The sequence below is a fragment of the Euprymna scolopes genome, chromosome 1 (assembly GCF_053919585.1).
Source record: "Euprymna scolopes isolate OS-2025 chromosome 1, ASM5391958v1, whole genome shotgun sequence".
Lineage (NCBI taxonomy): Eukaryota > Metazoa > Mollusca > Cephalopoda > Sepiida > Sepiolidae > Euprymna > Euprymna scolopes.
The window spans coordinates 11,403,917-11,422,951 of NC_136482.1; the positions used below are offsets into that span (position 1 = coordinate 11,403,917).

General features: G+C 35.8%; 1 protein-coding gene across 1 annotated transcript in view; it reads right to left on the bottom strand.

Moving 5' to 3' along the window:
* LOC145279896 (uncharacterized) overlaps positions 1–11,291 on the bottom strand; it is a gene marked incomplete at its 5' end in the record, with an annotated part of 54,249 nt that extends 42,958 nt beyond the window's left edge. Inside the window, one exon of the mRNA XM_080131419.1 lies at positions 9,189–11,291. Within this exon, the coding sequence (XP_079987545.1) occupies positions 9,189–11,291 (2,103 nt within the window). The remainder of the gene's footprint in view (positions 1–9,188) is intronic.
* Between the last annotated feature and the right edge of the window lie 7,744 nt (positions 11,292–19,035).

The following is a 19,035-nucleotide window of genomic DNA, read 5'->3' on the forward strand; positions in this document are numbered from 1 at the left end:
TGCAGTTCTAAGAAAGAAGCTTTGTTCATGGAATCCGCGTTTGGATTTAGGCACAGATATAGAGTGGGGGAAAATTTTCACAGTGGATTCAGCTAGACGGGGTTTTTTCGTGAAAGATTGGCGAGGGGGGACCAGGGATTGGAGTTCAGACGAGCACCTGCCATGAAAATAACGATAAAACAAGGATAGGCTCGCAACGTCTCTTCTGTGAGAGAGGGGTTGCAGGGTAGAGAAAAGGGCATCCCCCACTAAGCCACGAAGTCTATTTTGTACTCTGTCAAGGCATGATAGGCTGTTTTTGGCAGCTCCTGCCCAGATATGGCAACAGTATTCCATCCTTGGACGTACTTGGCTTTTATATAGATAGAGAATTGCATCAGTAGTGAGATATCTTCTTGAGAGGTAGAAGGATCCCACCATCTTTCCAGCGACCTTGGCAACAGACTTGATGTACGTGTTCCATTTCAGATCAGGAGTAAAGGTAAAACCCAGAAGCTTGTCAAAACACGGGGCCTCACGCAGACGAGAGCCATCCATCACAATTGATGCCAGATGGGATCAGAGCGTTGATGATGTAAGGATAGGAGTTTGGTTTTGGATGCATTAAAGGTAACTAGCCACACCTTCCCCCACTGAACCACGCGCTCGAGATCAGAGGAGAGAGAATCAGAGAGAACTTTGTCATTTACAGCCTTTGATGTGTTGCTATAGATGGTCGTGTCATCAGCATAGATGTCAACGAATGATTTAAGTATGTGTTTAGGGAGGTCATTGATGTAGACCAGGAAGAGAGTTGGGCCCAGGATTGACCCCTGAGGGACCCCAGCATTTATATTGCAGGCCTCCGATTTTTGTCCATCTACTACTACTCTTATAAGCCTATCGGAGAGAAATGATTTAATGATTGAGAAAACATTTCCAGTTATACCGTAGCTGGAAATCTTGTGAAGTAGACCCTTATGCCATACCTTGTCGAAGGCCTTTGATATGTCAAGAGCAATTGCCCTAGAAAGGAAGCCTTTGTCAAGAGATTCACTAATCCTGTGGGATATAACCGTCAGCACATCTGCGGTAGATCTTGCAGAGCGGAAACCATATTGTGTGTCACTAAGAAGGTTATTCCTGCTGAGGTGGTTGACTATTTTTCTATTTAATATTGATTCCAGCAACTTACTCATAACACAGAGGAGACTTATTGGTCTGTACTGAGAGGGAGATGACATCACCTGAATTCTTAAATACAGGGCAAACTGATGAGGTCTTCCAGGGGGTCGGAAAGCACTTCTCCTTAAGGCAGCGCTTAAATAGTTTCGTAAGTATGGGAGCAAGTTCTGGTTGAAGCTTTTTTAACACTATATATTTTTTTAAAGTATTATAAATTTTTAACACTATATGTTTTTTTAAAGTATTATAAATTTCACTAACATGCTGGAGAAATGTTTAATAATTTGGTATTTTTTTAGATTAGGTCCACCTCCACAATTTTCCTTTCAATGACGACATTTATAGGTTTCCGAGTATGCTGAACACGCAAATTGCATTGAAATTCTGCGGAAATAAATAGTTGTATTATGCATTGTATTCTTCGGCGGCCATCTTTTTACGTGCACACGCGCCATAAACAAATACACACACGTAAAAAAGATAGCCGCCAAAGATTACAATGCATAATACAACTTTTTATATCTTGATAACTACTTATTTCTGCAAAATTTCGATGCGATTTTCGTATTCAGCATAGTCGAAAACCATTTCAAGTCGTCATTTAAAAGAAAATTGAGGAGGTGGACCTAATCTAAAAATTTACCAATAATTTTTAATCCCGTACGCCTCCCGATACATTGCTTCGTCAACATGCGACCATTTTATATCTCCCGAAGACACTTCCGTATTTAGAAAAAAAATAAATAAATAAATAAAAAGTGACCGATTTACCAGAACGTGGTAACTAAAAAGTGAGTATCCCTTTCAAATGTTGAAATGATTTTTTTTTTTCAATTTTTTTTCATAATCTGGTTAGTGTTCAATCAATAATAATCCAGTGAAAAAATTTCAAAAAACCTATCAGTATAGAAATTCCACCACGTAAGTAAATAAATAAAAAATGTTACGTGCGCATGCGTTAGCCTTGACTAGGGGGTACTAAGGGAACGACCATTAAATAATTCTGCAGGTCGCCATGGAACTCAACGCCCAAGGAGTATCAAAATAGTTTTCATGATCTGAAGAAATTTTTTTTTGAAAAGTGGGTGATCACTTTTCCATCTAAATTTAACTTAAAATGAGCACCCACTTTCTGGCCACCTGAGGAAGGGGCATTTATTTTCGTGTTTATTGGCTTAAAGGTTTTTTTGACAAGGCAGTTTGGTACGCGAATGCATATTTAGCAGTTTTCGTTTATGCTCACGCATAGCATAAACAAAGGCTACGTCTGTGAAATGGAAAATAGTCCCAGAGTTCAGGGGTAAGAAATCAAACAAAAAGACTTTTTAGCCAAGAAACACACAGAAAGAAAAAAAAAAATAGCATCCATTTTTTTTCTATCGAATTCATTTGCTGTTTTTATTGAAAACTATTTTCCCCCGGATTTTTGATATAATTTTCCATTAAGGGCTGTGCGTCTCACGTTCGTAAATGACAAATTTTTTTTTGTAGATTTTGATTTGCTAAAAACGAATCTGCAAACCGTTTCCGTCACAAAAAAATAGTTTTTATGATATGAAGAAATTACTTTTTCGAAAAAGTGGCGATCACTTTTCCATGTAAATTTAACTTAAAATGAGCACCCACTTTCTAGCCACCTGAGAGAGGGGGGATTTTTTCCCATGTTTATTGGCTAAACAGCTTTCGTTTATGCTTACGCATAGCGTAAACGAAGGCTACGGCTGTTAAATGGAAAATAGTCCCAGAGTTCAGGGGTTATTACCATGCAAAAGAAATCAAACAAAAAACCTTTTAGCCAAGAAACAGAAAAATGCCCCTCTCTCAGGTGGCCAGAAAGTGGGTGCTCATTCTAAGTTAAATTTACATTGAAAAGTGATCACCCACTTTTCGAAAAAGTAATTTCATGAATGTCATGAAAACTTTTTTTTTGCTACGTAAACGGTTTTCAGATTCGTTTTTAGCACACCGAAATCTACAATAAAATATTTCGTTATATATGAACGTGAAACGGGCCTTAAAGTAAAATAATACCGGATTTTTTGGAGCAGATTTGCCGTTTAGTTGTACAAATATCCTCAAACCAGGTAATCACTAAAAGGGACTTTTAAAAGTCGTCACCTGTATCGAGCAAAAGTTTAAAACCACCGATTATATGCCAGCCTACATCATGGTAACATATATTGAGTGAGTTCCTAACAGTATTTTTAGTTTAAACTCATTTTCCCAAAATTTCCTCAAACTTAACATGTTCGATACAGTCTGCCGCCATTTGTATTTTTCAGATATACCGATAAACATTGAATGTTTTTGAACCGATTATGCATTACATAAAAACACTAAAATCTTACCAGTTAGGTAGAACACTTACTTTTCTTGCCTTTGATAACATTTATTTGTTATATATTTATTTTTTGACAACTTCTTTGTATCTGTGTTTAGTAATATAAACCCTTTTCATTTAATGTAACGTTTAGTCGGCTCGAAAAACAGTGTTTATTGGTGTATTTGAAAGCTATAAATGGTGGTGGACACTGTTGATTACTTTAAGTTAGAGAAAGTGGGTTAAAACTAAAAAAACTATACAAAATACTGTCAGAAACCTATCCATTATGCCAGCCTATGTCATGGTAACATATGTTCGGTGAGTTTCAGACACTGTTTTGTATAATTTTTAGTTTTCAACTTACTTTCCCAAACTTAACGTATTCAACAGAATTCGCGACCATTTCTGTTTTTTTGAGCCAATTAAACATTTTACATTACATAAAAACACTAAACAATTATCCAATTAGGTATAAACGTAAAGTACCTTACCTTTGCTTTCATTTATTTGTTTTTGGACGACTTTTTCGAATCTGTGTATAGTAACCCCCCTCCCCCCACCATCAACCAAATATTAATTACTAAATCACATTTTTTAAAACAACAAAAAAAAAAGCATTTAGCGTTTCAACATTTTTGCTACGTTCGGCTTCATCCACTGATTGTTGGTCAAGTCCAAAACATGAATGATTGACAGAAACTCTCGAGGATCCAGATCAAATTCTGCAAGAGCACCATTTTTATTCAGTTTCGCCTTCTTTTTCACTTTTTGCAGTAGATTGCTGTACTAATATAAGAAACATGCATTTTCTCTTTTATTAAATTTTTCCATTACACCAAATTGAGCCACTGCAACGCGTGGCAGGGTACAGCTAGTATATATATATATATATATATATATTTCTGTGGGAATATATGTTATTTCCTTATAATATACACCAATCCTTATTTAAGAAGCTCAATGTAATTACAGAGCAATATAGTGAATGAATGACAAAAGACTATATTCCAAATTTCATGATGTTGACCATCTTATACTTTATTCCTTTAACATTTAACATTCTTGACAGTATATATATATATATATATATATATATATATATATATATATATATATATATATATATATATATATATAACTTTTTGGGATACAGAATTTAATGATAGCTATGTACAGATCAAGTTTATTCATGATGAAATTAATTAAAATATGAAAAGCTAGCGCACTGGTTTCACACCTCGAGGTGAATAATGCTTAAAAAATATATGAGATGAAAATATGACGGGGGATAAATGTGGAAAAAAAAATTGGGGAGAAAAAATCAAGTAGAAACTATAATAAGTCCCAAAAGATTTCTCTTTGTTTACAAAGAGACGGTCTCAATAACTTAATATAGATACTTTCTAAAATTTTCAGATGATAGGGAGAGTGTAGCATGCTCAAGAGGGAAAATAAGTCAACCCTGAAGTTTAAAGCACAAACACGGTTATTTATTAAATGCTCACAAATAGCGGAACCGTAGGTTTCATGCAAAACCTCTTATGGTTCATAATTCGCATGTCGAATCCTGGATAGGGGCGTATTGTTTAATATGAGAATCCAAAATTAATGATTTCTGCTCGAGGTAGTGCATTTCGAAACTACATTTAAATAAGTAAATGATAGAATTATTATGATGTGAGGGGAGAACATTTTTTAGTATAGTTGTACTGTTCCGAAATGCGACTTGGTTAATGCTAGATTTTTGTGTTTTGATATAAATAGCTTGAAGCATGTAAAACTTTGTTACATTCGTTTCATGGTGTAGTGTTTTAGTGTTCTTTACTTAAATTTCTCTGAACTTCGAGAGGGACAGTGATATTTTTTATGTAGTATACTGTGGGTGTATATAAACAGCGTAGGTTTATAAGGGCGTATATATGTTGGCCTTTTATATATATATATATATATATATATATATATATATATATATATATGATTAGTTTTTTTTTAGAAAAAGAATTCCAGCAGAGTGCTTAATTAAAAGGAAAATCCAAATTGTAAGAGCGTATTTATATTTTGTGTACAGAAAGTTGTTAGTTGAGACAGATCATTGGTACCGTCGGTTTCAAGCCCGATAATAAGGCCCGTTTAAGGTATCCTTATCAAGCTCTCTTCAGCCAATATTCGTCTATCTTATAAACTTTAAACGTATTTTTGGAAATTTTGAAACGTAATTCGATATAAGTAAACGAATTTTTAAGTTTTTAACCGATACCAATACAGATTTTAAAGTTTTTTATACATAAGAAAAGAGATTTTAAAATTAATTTGGGTTCAAATTAAAATCGATTTATATAAGGAATTTTTTTTTCGAAATTAGATCTTAAATTTAAATAATTCAAAGTTTAAAATTGGGTATTACATCATTCGATAAAAAAGGGGGGATTTAACAAACGAGATTTAAACGTGAATTCGCGAAGTATATATACTTCACACTTCCGGTTATAAGATAGACGAATATTGGCTGAAGAGAGCTTGATAAGGATACCTTAAACGGGCCTTATTATCGGGCTTGAAACCGACGGTACCAATGATCTGTCTCAACTAACAACTTAAATTTAGTTATTTTTAAAACAGTAATCTACGTACATGCATGTTTCGGGGCCCTACCCCTCTTCAGCGTAGCTTGACTGTTATTAGGACTCGAACCCTGGACCTTACGTATTTCAGTCCAGCGTCTTATCCATTACGCTATGATGCCATAGACAACTTACTGTTTAGTTTTTATCGTTTATGTATTTATATAGTTTTTTTGTTGTTGATTTTTTAAACGATATTGAGGTTAGTGTCTTCACCTTGAAGATCGGATACTCTTTAGAAGAGTATATATATATATATATATATATATATATATATATATATATATATATATATACATATATATATACATATATATATACATATATACATATATATATATATACACATATATATATATATATATATATATATATATATACTCTTTAGAATAATGAAATGAAATATATCTACTGGTATGCTAATCCAGTAATTTTCCGTCTGGCATTATTACATATTACATCTAATTATATTTTGTAGCAATATATATATATATATATATATATATATATATATATATATACATATATATATATATAACAGATGCGTGCTTTTATAATGAGTCTCTTTTAGCTTATAAGTGTTAACGTTTTGATTGTGATTCGTCTAGTGTATTCACTATTGTGTGTTGATGTGTCTATACATAAATTAACAGTTTAAAGATATCGTTCTCGGTTGGAACACCAGCAAAACATACCTAAAATCTTCTTTCCATGCGTCCTTTCCATGCGCCCTGAAAGTAAAGGTGCTTTTCTCCGAAAGTGAAAACGTTCAGATGGGAAGTATATTTTGATATAATCATTTATTCCTTGCGGGGTTCTTTTTTCAGAGTTTATGCGCTTTGTATGAGATTACATTTTTCTATGTCGACTCCTTCTGACTTCCATGGACGTTCTGTCATAAAAACGCACCCATCTGCTAAAGCGTTGCGTATTAAACTTATTTCCCACGTAACTACAACACTGCATCTCCAAATCTATACTTTTATTACGTATCACTGCATGTAGTCTAAAAATACTTGCTGGGTTCTTGTCAAGTGTATTTGCTTATATAATGATAAGCTTAAGTTCTATCAATCAAATTAACATCAAACTAACATTCCTGACAAATAGTTCAACTATCATATTTTTCACATCCATAAAATATTTTTATCAAAAAATATACTTTTACCAGTCATAAAAACTATTTATAATTTCATCATAAAAATTGACCATTTTAACAGTTTCCGGTGTTTTCCAGTCGACTAACAACATAGCATATAAATATATACTCTTGTTAATGGCCCATAAGTCATTTTTTTAAACTTTTTAAATCACCACTATATATTGTGTACCATCTAAAAATAGAGAATTGGCTCTATAAGAATTACGAAATTTGCATAAATTAAAATATCATATTCATGCATATTTTACTTATATTAACACTGGGTACCACTACTATATAGTAGTTAGAATATAATAATCAATATGATAGGATATAATAATTAATAATTTATTGACTAATAATAAATAAGAAACCTGCATGAATTAAAATACCATATTTAAACGTCTTTTACGACCGAGCAACGTCCGCTTATATATATATATATGATGAAAATCATGGAAATAGTATTCCGACAAAATAGAGAAAAATAGAATATATATATATATATATATATATATATATATATATATATATATATATATATATATATATATATATGTATATGTAGGTAGATTTAGTTTCTCCTCCATCCTCCATCAACACCAGAGGTCTTGGGGGTAAATATCAGACATTTTATAATTCAAAAGCAAAACTAGGAAAACAAATGCTCTGAATGATGGATGATCACTTTAATGTGCCATCTTAAGGGCAACTGTCACATAGCCTACTACATAATTTAGATCATCACATTTCTAACGAGCCATTTTTTAAATTCTGAATCAATAGTCGCTGAGATTTGGAACATATAAAATACTTAAACAGGTTTATATATATATATATATATATATATATATATATATATATATATATATATATATATATATATATTACATTTTAACCCCAAACAAGGCGCATTGCCACTTTGGTGTAGGGGGCTACTATCAGGGGCAGCAACTACTGGGGCACTATGTTGGGATTTGGGCACCAAGATGTCGGTTCACGTTGCACTTGAACTTCTGCATGTCAGTACAGTTAGGGAAGCAGGAACCTGGAATGGAATTCCAGAGTCTAGCGATTCTGGGAAAGAAACTACTGGAGTAGAAAGATCTTTTACATCTAGGGATCTCTACTGTGTGGGGTGGGAATTAGCTGCCTGTCGGGTTTGTCGAGGGTGTCTACGTCGTGGGGGCACAAGTGTCTGCAGTTCGTCAGAGCATTCACCATTAAAATACTTGTAGAACAGGCAGAGGGATGCAACGTTTCGTCGATGACAGTTCAGCGCCTATCAGATTGGCCATTCTTTTTTAACCTTGTCTAGGAGCGAGAGACTAGTAGCAGATGCACCAGCCCAAATATATATATATATATATATATATATATATATATATATATATATATATATTATTTTATTATTTTTAAATTCGACCGTTTTGGATTTTACCATTTTTGGATTTTTACCCTTCACCAGACTATCCATTCATGTGAAATCTTTTTATTATTTTTCTTTTGCCTCCTGTTCCCCTTACCTCACCCTTTTTTTAACCAAGTAAGATCTTTGACTTACTTGTAGTTTCATTAAATACTTTTATATGCAAAATCCGATCCTGCATTTTGCTAATTCCTGCCCTCTGATGAGAAGGAGAATATTTCTTCGAAACTCCGCGGATTAAGGACTATCCACTTATCTTGTGCTTCCTTTTTTAAAATTAAATATGTTTTTAACTCTTTTTCAAGATGTCTTTTAACATGTTTTATTAATCATTTGTTCATATTATAAGCTCTATTTCCTTTTAGGTTTTATTGAGCTTTTTATATCTGGCTGAGTTTATTTTACTTGTAAATATTAACTCTTTAATATTTATAATATATTTTAAGTTTACCATTTTGATTACCTTAGTAAACTTATTGTAACTTTTATTTTATATAGAGAGAATTTCACCTTCTTGGACAGCATCTGGGTGAGTGGTAACGCTATGTCGGAAAAGTTTCGACAGAATTTCCTGTAATATCCGGCCATGCCGAGGAATCGCCTCAGACTCTTCAAATTAGCAGGGGCAGGGTAATCCATGATGCCTTGAATTTTTGCCTCAATCGGGGATACCTTCCCGTAGCCGACTGTATGTCCTAGGTATATAATTTCAGCCTTGCCAAAGTCGCTTTTAGCTAAATGAACCGTGAGGTTTGCCCGCCGAAGTCTATCCAATACGGCTCTCAAGGACGTTATGTGTTCAGCCCAGCTCTCATTATATATGACGATGTCGTCGATATAGATTTCAACACCGGATAGATCTCGCAAACATAAATTCATCATTCTCTCAAAGGTGGCTTGGGAGTTCTTCATCCCGAAGGGCATGACTCTATATTGGTACAAACCATGGGGTGTAACGAAAGCCGATATCTCTTTAGCACGCTCAATCAAGGGTACACACAAATATCCTTTGAGTAGGTCTAGCTTAGAAATGTATGTGGCCTTGCCAATTTTGTCGATGCAGTCATCCATCCTGGGTATGGGGTGAGAGTCTGACTTTGTGATAGCGTTCACTTTGCGGTAATCTGTGCAAAAGCGAACGGATCCGTCTGGTTTTCCAACTAACACACAAGGAGATGACCAGCTGCTTTGGCTAGGTTCAATGATGCCATGCTCGAGCATGTATCTGACTTCTTGTCTAATTATTTCTGCTTTATGTGGGCTTACACGATATGGGTGTTGCTTAATGGGGGTGACTCTTTCGATTTCCACATCATGTTGCACGATGTTCGTTTGTTTAGGAACGTCGGGAAAGAGATCGCTATAGCTCCGAATGATGACGGTCATATCGTTTCTTTCGCTATTTGTTAAATGAGATAGTACGGGTGTAAGATTGGCTAATATCTCTGAGTTTGATAGCCTCGGAGGGTGGTTGTCTTTCCCCGGGATCCTTTCACTGTCCTCCTCGCGTCCTTTTATGGAAGCGGACGGAGTTGTGACTACAATAAGGTTTATTTTATCCCTTTCAAAATACGGTTTGAGCATATTGATATGGCACATCTGTGTCGCCTTTCTACGATCAGGAGTATTTATTATATAGTTTAGTTCACTGATCTTCCTAGCAATGGTGTAGATGCCGTGGAACTGAGCCTTAAGTGGATGACCAGATAATGGTAACAAAACAAGCACATTGTCTCCGACTTTGAAAGTCCTGGGGGTAGTATTTCGGTCATAATGTTGTTTCATTCTGGCTTGAGCTGTTCGTAATCTTTCACGTGCCAGTCGGCTGGTTTCATATAGTCGGTTTCTGAACCTTGACACATACTCCAGTATGGGTTCACAGGTGACTCCTTCCTGCAGCCATTTTTCTTTTAACAATGCTAGGGGTCCACGTACTGAGTGACCAAATATTAGTTCGAACGGGTTGAATCCTAGAGACTCCTGTGTGGCGTCTCGCGCTGCAAACATCAAAAAGGGAATACCCTCATCCCAATCTTTCTGGTGACTAAGGCAATAGGTCCGGATCATGGTTTTCAGTGAAGAGTGAAATCTCTCTAGGGCACCTTGGGACTGGGGATGGTATGCGCTTGACTTTACGGTTTGTACGCCCAGCACACTCATAGACTGTCGAAACATCCTGGACATGAAATTCGATCCTTGATCAGACTGTATTACCCTCGGAAGTCCGACCATGGAGAAGAAGTTGAGAAGAGCCCTTGTGATTTTCTCAGCAGATATGTTCCTGAGCGGGACTGCTTCTGGAAATCTGGTAGATGCGCAGAGGATAGTGAATATATACTGATTTCCTCGTTTGGTCTTAGGAAGTGGATCCACGCAGTCGATTAAAACGCGACCAAATGGTTCTTCAAAAGCGGGTATAGGATATAGGGGGGCGATTGGTATCTTCTGATTCGGCTTGCCTGCCATCTGGCAGGTGTGGCAAGTTCGGCAAAAGTTGGATACATCTTTGCAGACTCCAGGCCAGTAAAAGTGTTTGGTGATCCTATCATAGGTTTTACGGACGCCTAAGTGGCCTCCCAAGGGGGTTTCGTGCGCTATTTCCAACACTTCGGCCCTACGTGTCTTTGGTAACACTAGTTGGTATATCACCGCCCAGTCTTCGTGAGCTGGGGATTGCGGGGGGCCTCCATTTCCTCATCAGTACACCATTTTTTATAAAATATCCAGAGGGTATTTTTTCCAGTTCTTCTTTGGGCAGTGCTTCTTCGAAGAGGGGGGAAATCCCATCATCCTTCCACTGTTCTTGTATGATCAGTTGCCGCGAAGAGGGAACTTGTAGGGAGGTTTCGTTAGTATGGGTATTATTTGGATCTGTGGGTGGCGAGTTGAGCTTCCCCTCAAGATTCATGAATGATTTCGATAGGTCGATTTCCTCATCTTCCCTGGACTGATCTTTTGCCTTTAACCTTTCCTCTGCTGTTCTTTTTGCGGACTGGGCACGGGTTACTGCACACGCTGGGAAGATGCCGGGGTGTTGTTCATCTATCATCTCAGTGTTTTCTGAAGTGTTTGGCTCCACCATCACTCTCGGGTGGGGAACAACTCTTTCGCCGGCTAGATCATTCCCGAGTAACATCGAGATACCCTTCATGGGTAGGCTATCGACTACGCCTACTTCCACCAGACCACGTATTATGTTCGAATCAAGAGAGATTCGGTGGATCGGTACATTAATATACCTTCCCCCAATTCCGCGAATTATGACGGATTCTCCTGTCGCCGTCTGTGACTCGCATGGCATACTCTGTTTTAAAACCAGCGATTGGATTGCTCCAGTGTCGCGAAGGATTTTTACTTTCCGCCAATTCGTGTGATCAGTTATCGGATATATCAGACCATCCGACACAAATGGTTGGAACTCCTCCCTGATTTTATCGCCGTCGTTCTCTGCAGGGGGTTGGTAGGTGGTGATAAAGCCTTGCGGTTTACCAAGTGGTCTTTTCATAGAGTTCACATTTTCCCTTGCGGGGCAGTTCATTGCAATATGTCCAACCTTCCTGCAATAATAGCACGTTACAGGCCTATGTGTCTTTCTCATTTGATAGGTGGGTGGTCGGATCGAGTTGTTTGGGGATCTGTTTCTGATGTCAGGGGGTCGATATATCTTACTGTCTGGACTATGCCCTAAGCTGTGGTTAACGCTACTTGTTTTCCGGGAGTTCGAGCGGGTCTCGTATAATTTTAGGGGTTTATTTCCCTCGCATGCATGCGTCAGGGCGTACTCGTCGGCAAGGATCGCCTTTTCGTATGTTGTGTCGATCCGCCTCTCGTCCAGGAATAATTTTAGTTCACTAGGGAGGCAGCTCTTGAACTCCTCCATCAAGATCATTTGACGGAGTTTTTCGTAATCAAAAGTGGCATCTTTAGCCGAGGTCCACCTATTGAAATGAGTTTCTTTCTGACGGAAGAATTCGACGTACGTATGGTCTTCTTCCTTTTGGCATGACCGAAATCGTTGCCGATATGCCTAAGGCACTAACTCGTAATTATGGAGGATGGCACGTTTCAGGCGGTCGTAGTCGGTGCAATCTGCTAAAGATAGAGAGGTATATACTTCCTGTGCTTTTCCTTTCAGCGCCGTCTGTAGCAGCATCGACCATGCATCCCTGGGCCATTTAGCGCTCAAAGCTATCTTCTCAAAATGTAGGAAATACCCGTCCACATTTTCTTCGTGGAACGTCGGCACGAGCCGGATATTTCTGGGGATGTCGAATTCTTCCCTTCTTTCCTGACTGCGTTCAGGTCTGCTCTCTGTCAAAATCCGCAACATGGACTCGTCCACTAGGTCATTATCGACCAAATGTTCCGTCACTATCTCAATTAGTTTGGCTTTCCGTATACCCGGTCTGTAGTCTAACTCATACTCTCTCGCTATCGATAATATGTCATCTTTTTCATCTTGCACAGTTCTTCAAATGACGGTGACTCTAGGAATGCTTGAACCAGTGCTATCTTTTCTTTTAGACACCTCTTGTTACTTTAAATGTGTCCACTGTCTAGTGTCTTTGGAGAAGGATAATCCCGGACGAGAGCCCCATTTATGTTACGACCCGGAATGTCTAGGGGTAAAAGTCATAACACAAAATATAAAAAAAATTATTTAAAAGAAATTAGTTTTCCCGGGTTTTTAGTTACGGGAGGGATATATCCATTTTCTCGAAAGACATTTATGAACACAAGACAGGAAAAACACATCCAAGTAACAATACCGAGACCAATGGAAAAATTAACACAATTTTATTTACATATATATAAAAATATATTGTAACGAAAGTAAAAGAGAATGTGTAACTGGATGAACAAACAAACTTGAAATAGATTCGAGAGAGAATTTCCGCGCAAAAGAAATAAACAGTTCACACCTGTCGTCTGCTTTTAACTCCAAAATGGAAGGATATCCTTTGTGTGTGTTTGTTTTTGTAGTTGCTTTCATATATGAGAGAGAGATATATATAGAGAGAGAAAAATAAACAATCGACTCACTCAGCGCCGGGTTTTAAATATTTCTGTCGCATTCCTTTCTTTTGAAACAATTTAATTCCTTCGTCCATTGGATACATCGTCCTTCCTCATTATCGCCTTTTTTCGTTTTCTCTGTCGTCAAAATATATCGTTCATTTCTTCGCCGTCGTCAGCACCACAAACGCCGTCACCATCGCCAACAATGTCGCTTCCCTGACCCTCCTCCTCGACTGCTATATTGTAACTGTCTCGCCACCCTGCGCCGCTCCTTTCCCTCTCTCTAATGGTATACCTTTCTCTCTCTCTCTTTGGCGCCCCCTCTCTCACTCTATGTACCTGCATCTCTCTCGCGTCACACGCTCAATAACACGCGAGGCGGATGCCTGCAGCTTTCCCTCTCTCTAGTTTCATATCTTCTCTCTCCCCCTCTCTCTTTATTTTCAGTTTATAGGCGTCCCCTCGTTGTATTTTCGTATGTTCTCTCTCTTTTTCTTTTTCCGGATGTTTACAAATTCACTGAGAGCAGACGACAATATAAAGCGCGATAAAAAAGAATTTTCTCTCCCGACTTTTTTTTTATATAATATTAAAAGTAATTATTGTCTCATATTATATATTTTTTAACATATTTGTAACATAATAAAAAAACACGTTGCCATGATAATAAACAAACACGTTGCCATTATAATAAAAAAACACGTTGACATGATAAGAAACAAACACATTGCCATGATAATAAACAAACACATTGCAATGATAATAACAAACACGTTGCCATGATAATAAACAAACAGGATTGCCATGATAATAAACAAACACGTTGCCATGATAATAACCAACCACGTGCCCATGATAATAAACAAACACATTGCCATGATAATAAACAAACACGTTGTCATGATAATAAACAAACACGTCTCCATGATAATAAACATATACGTTGCCATGACAATAAACAAACAGGTTACCATGACAATAAACAAACACCTTTTCATGATAATAAACAAACACCTTGTAATGATAATAAACAAACTCGTTGCCATGATCATAAACAAACACGTCGCCATAATAATAAACAAACACGTTGCTATGATAATAAACATACACGTGCCCATGATAATAAACAAACACATTGCCATGAAAATAAACAAACACATTGCCTAGATAATAAAGTAAAACATTGCCATGATAATAAACAAACACATTGCCTGATAATAAACTAAAACGTTGCCATGATAATAAACAAACACGTGTCCATGATAATAAACAAACACGTTGCCATGATAATAAACAAACACGTTGACATGATAATAAACAAACGCATTGCCATGATAATAAACAAACACGTTGACATGATAATAAACAAACACATTTCAATGATAATAAACAAACACGTTGCCATGATAATAAACAAACAGGATTGCCATGATAATAAATGATCATTGCCATGATAATAAACAAACACGTTGACATGATAATAAACAAACAGGATTGCAATGATAATAAACAATCATTGCCATAATAATAAACAAACAGGATTGCAATGATAATAAACAATCATTGCCATGATAATAAACAAACACGTCGCCATGATAATAAACAAACACGTTGCCATGATAATAAACAAACACGTCGCCATGATAATAAACAAACACGTCGCCATGATAATAAACAAACACGTTGCCATGATAATAAACAAAAACGTTGCCATAATAATAAACAAAAACGTTGCCATGATAATAAACAAAAACGTTGCCATGATAATAAACAAACACATTGTCATGATAATAAACAAAAACGTTGCCATGATAATAAACAAAAACGTTGCCATGATAATAAACAAACACATTGTCATGATAATAAACAAAAACGTTGCCATGATAATAAACAAAAACGTTGCCATGATAATAAACAAACACATTGTCATGATAATAAACAAAAACGTTGCCATGATAATAAACAAAAACGTTGCCATAATAATAAACAAAAACGTTGCCATGATAATAAACAAAAACGTTGCCATAATAATAAACAAAAACGTTGCCATGATAATAAACAAACACATTGCCATGATAATAAACAAAAACGTTGCAATGATAATAACAAACACGTTGCCATGATAATAAACAAACGGAATTGCCATGATAATAAACAATCATTGCCATGATAATAAACAGAAACGTTGCCATGATAAGAAACAAACACGTTGCCATGATAATAAACAAACACGTCGCCATGATAATAAACCAACACGTGTCCATTATAATAAGCAAAAAGGATTGCCATGATCATCAACAAACACGTTGTAATGGATGGCATCGTCCTTTCGAGTTAAAAACTCCTACTTGTGAGACATCGGCTTGGGGTTATTGGCTGGTCGGATGACTGCGTCCCTTGTTGAGACGAAGTAGGTTCATTTCACAGTCAGATTTCGGCGCGGTTTGCTTGATCTGTGTTGATTAATAGAAATTTCTGTGGGCAGGGCGTTTGCTCAGTTGGTAGAATGCTTGCCTTGCATGCAAGAGGCTCGGGTTTTGAATCCTGAGTTCGGATGTATCTAACTGATGAGCTCAAATGGGGGCGAAACTCGAGTCTTGGACTTCCGGTTCTTTGACTGTCATGGCTCTTGTGGGCTGCGACGTGTTTGGCTGTGGAATTTATTATATACAATCTCGCACATTCTGAAAATCCTATCATAAGTTCTCGCTTGGTTAGCATTGCTGGATTGCATCGTCCTTTCGAGTTAAAAACTCCTACTTGAGTTCGGATATGTCTAACTAAGGAGCCCAAATGAGGGCGAAACTTGAGTCTTGAACTACCGGTTCATTGACTGTCATGGCTTTTGTTGGCTGTGGAATTTATTATATACAATCTCTCACATTCTGAAAATTATATATATATATATATATATATATATATATATATATATATATATATATATATATATATATATATATAAAGCTGGATGACTTTGTGTTTGTGTTTGTGTGTGTCTGGTCACGAATAGGCTCCTATATGGTTTACTATTTTAAAACACTGATTACATATAATGATAGAAGATATATCGAGACACAGGAATGGGTATATTGATCTGGCAGAGTGGTTCATTAAAATTGTGGTGTCTGCGTTCGCGCCTGGTCCACAAAGTATCGAAATAAAAAATTACAAGTGTTTCTGATATAGATGTACATAATAATACTTTGATAAGTATGTTTTAACTTAAATAGGGATGATATAATAAAATTGTGGGGTCTTCGATCGCGCCTGGCCTCCATAGAATGGAAATAGGCACAAACTTTAATAAAGACTTTTCATGTGTAAGTATAATTTATAATTATGTTTCTGTTTGGATAAATATGGTATAATAAAATTATGGGGTGTTCGTTCGCGCCTGACCTCCATAGAATGGAAATATGTCACAAAGTTTAACAAGGTTTTTTTTTTATATAGATGCACAGAATATTGTGATAAGTGTTTCACTGTGAACAGGTATGGTATAATAAATTATGGGATTTATCTATTTTATTTTTACTTTCATCATATTTTGCTTTGGTTTTGATACCTCCAAATTCGAAGCTATCTCTGTACAACTCTTCCTTTTCATAACCTATCATACTTTCATAAATCAGAGTCCATTTTCTGTAGGCTGTTTTTGAAACCAGTCAACGACGGGTACTTTTGCTAGTATATATATATGCATATATATGCACGTATAAATATTTTGATATTCATCTGTATTTGATTAGTTTGGATTCATACATGCCTCAGTTAGGGACTGACTAAAACTTACTTGACTTTCAATCACTGGAGAATATTTAAATAGTTTTGAGAGGCAAAGCAAACCCGGCGGTCACCAAAAAATTAAAAAAAATTAACTATGAAATCGAATAATAATCTTAAAAAGGAAAGTTTGTTTTTTTTATATAATGTTCAACGTAGACAACATTATGCCTTACTTGTATGAGTGTAATGTTTCATTTACAGAAAAGTTACGATTACCCATTGACCCACGCATGAATCGTAGACGTAAATCCGTCACGAAGATGCGTAAATACTCGTTTGAGGAAAATTAGAAGGCATTATTGCCAGCACACGATTCAAGGGATATGAGTGTCGACCATTTTGAGATGATCGTAATCGATCGGTTCAAGAAAAAATAGTTTTGCTTCGAATGATTCCGTGGCTTGGAGACAGGTAGCTTGTATATGTTTTAACATCAGAATCAGTTCAAAGTATATGATGTATATAATATAAGCGCACACGCACACACACGCATGCACACACATACACGCACTATATATATATATATATATATATATATATATATATATATATATATATATATATACATATATATATATATATATATAAAGAATAAAACATGTATAAATACATTTGAAGCCAAAACTGCAACACGAATTTTTTTCTTTTTATAAAATAAACGGATGTTTATTTTTAAAGAAATATATTTCGGAGTAAGACTCCTTTATCAATATATTTCTTTAAAAATAAACATATATTTCTTTAAAAATAAACATCCGTTTATTTTATAAAAAGAAAAAAATTCGTGTTGCAGTTTTGGCTTCAAATGTATTTATACATGTTTTATTCTTCAAATTTCACTCAACACTTCTAACGGATATACACAAAAAATAACCACCCAGATTTTCAAAATACGCGACCACGCGTCACCTATCCGGCTTCACAAAAACCCCGCAGTTAACAACATCACGTGGACTCTTCATCGAACTATCTCCCACTACATCATGTCGTGGGAGAAGAGAAAAAAAAAAAAAGATTGATAAAGGAGTCTTACTCCGAAATATATTTCTTTAAAAATAAACATCCGTTTATTTTATAAAAAGAAAAAAATTCGTGTTGCAGTTTTGGCTTCAAATGTATTTATACATGTTTTATTCTTCAAATTTCACTCAACACTTCTAACGGATATACACAAAAAATAACCACCCAGATTTTCATATATATATATATATATATATATATATATATATATATATATTGAGATAGATAGATAGATAGATAGATAGATAGATAGATATACTAGTAGGAAGACCCAACGTGAATAGTTATATACGAATCTTTCACACTGCCATATTTTGATTGTCATCGAAATCGGTTATATCGACTATTTTTCAATCTATTTGATTGCCTGCTCTAATTGGGTACCAGCCATCGTGGTGCACCTGAAAGAAACTTCAAATGCCTTACGCAGTGACTTAGTTCACAAAACATTGCAGTTTACAATGCACTGTAGAGAAGTTACTGTTGATTTTAAAAATATATATGGCAATTAAGCAACACTTAATTTCCTGCG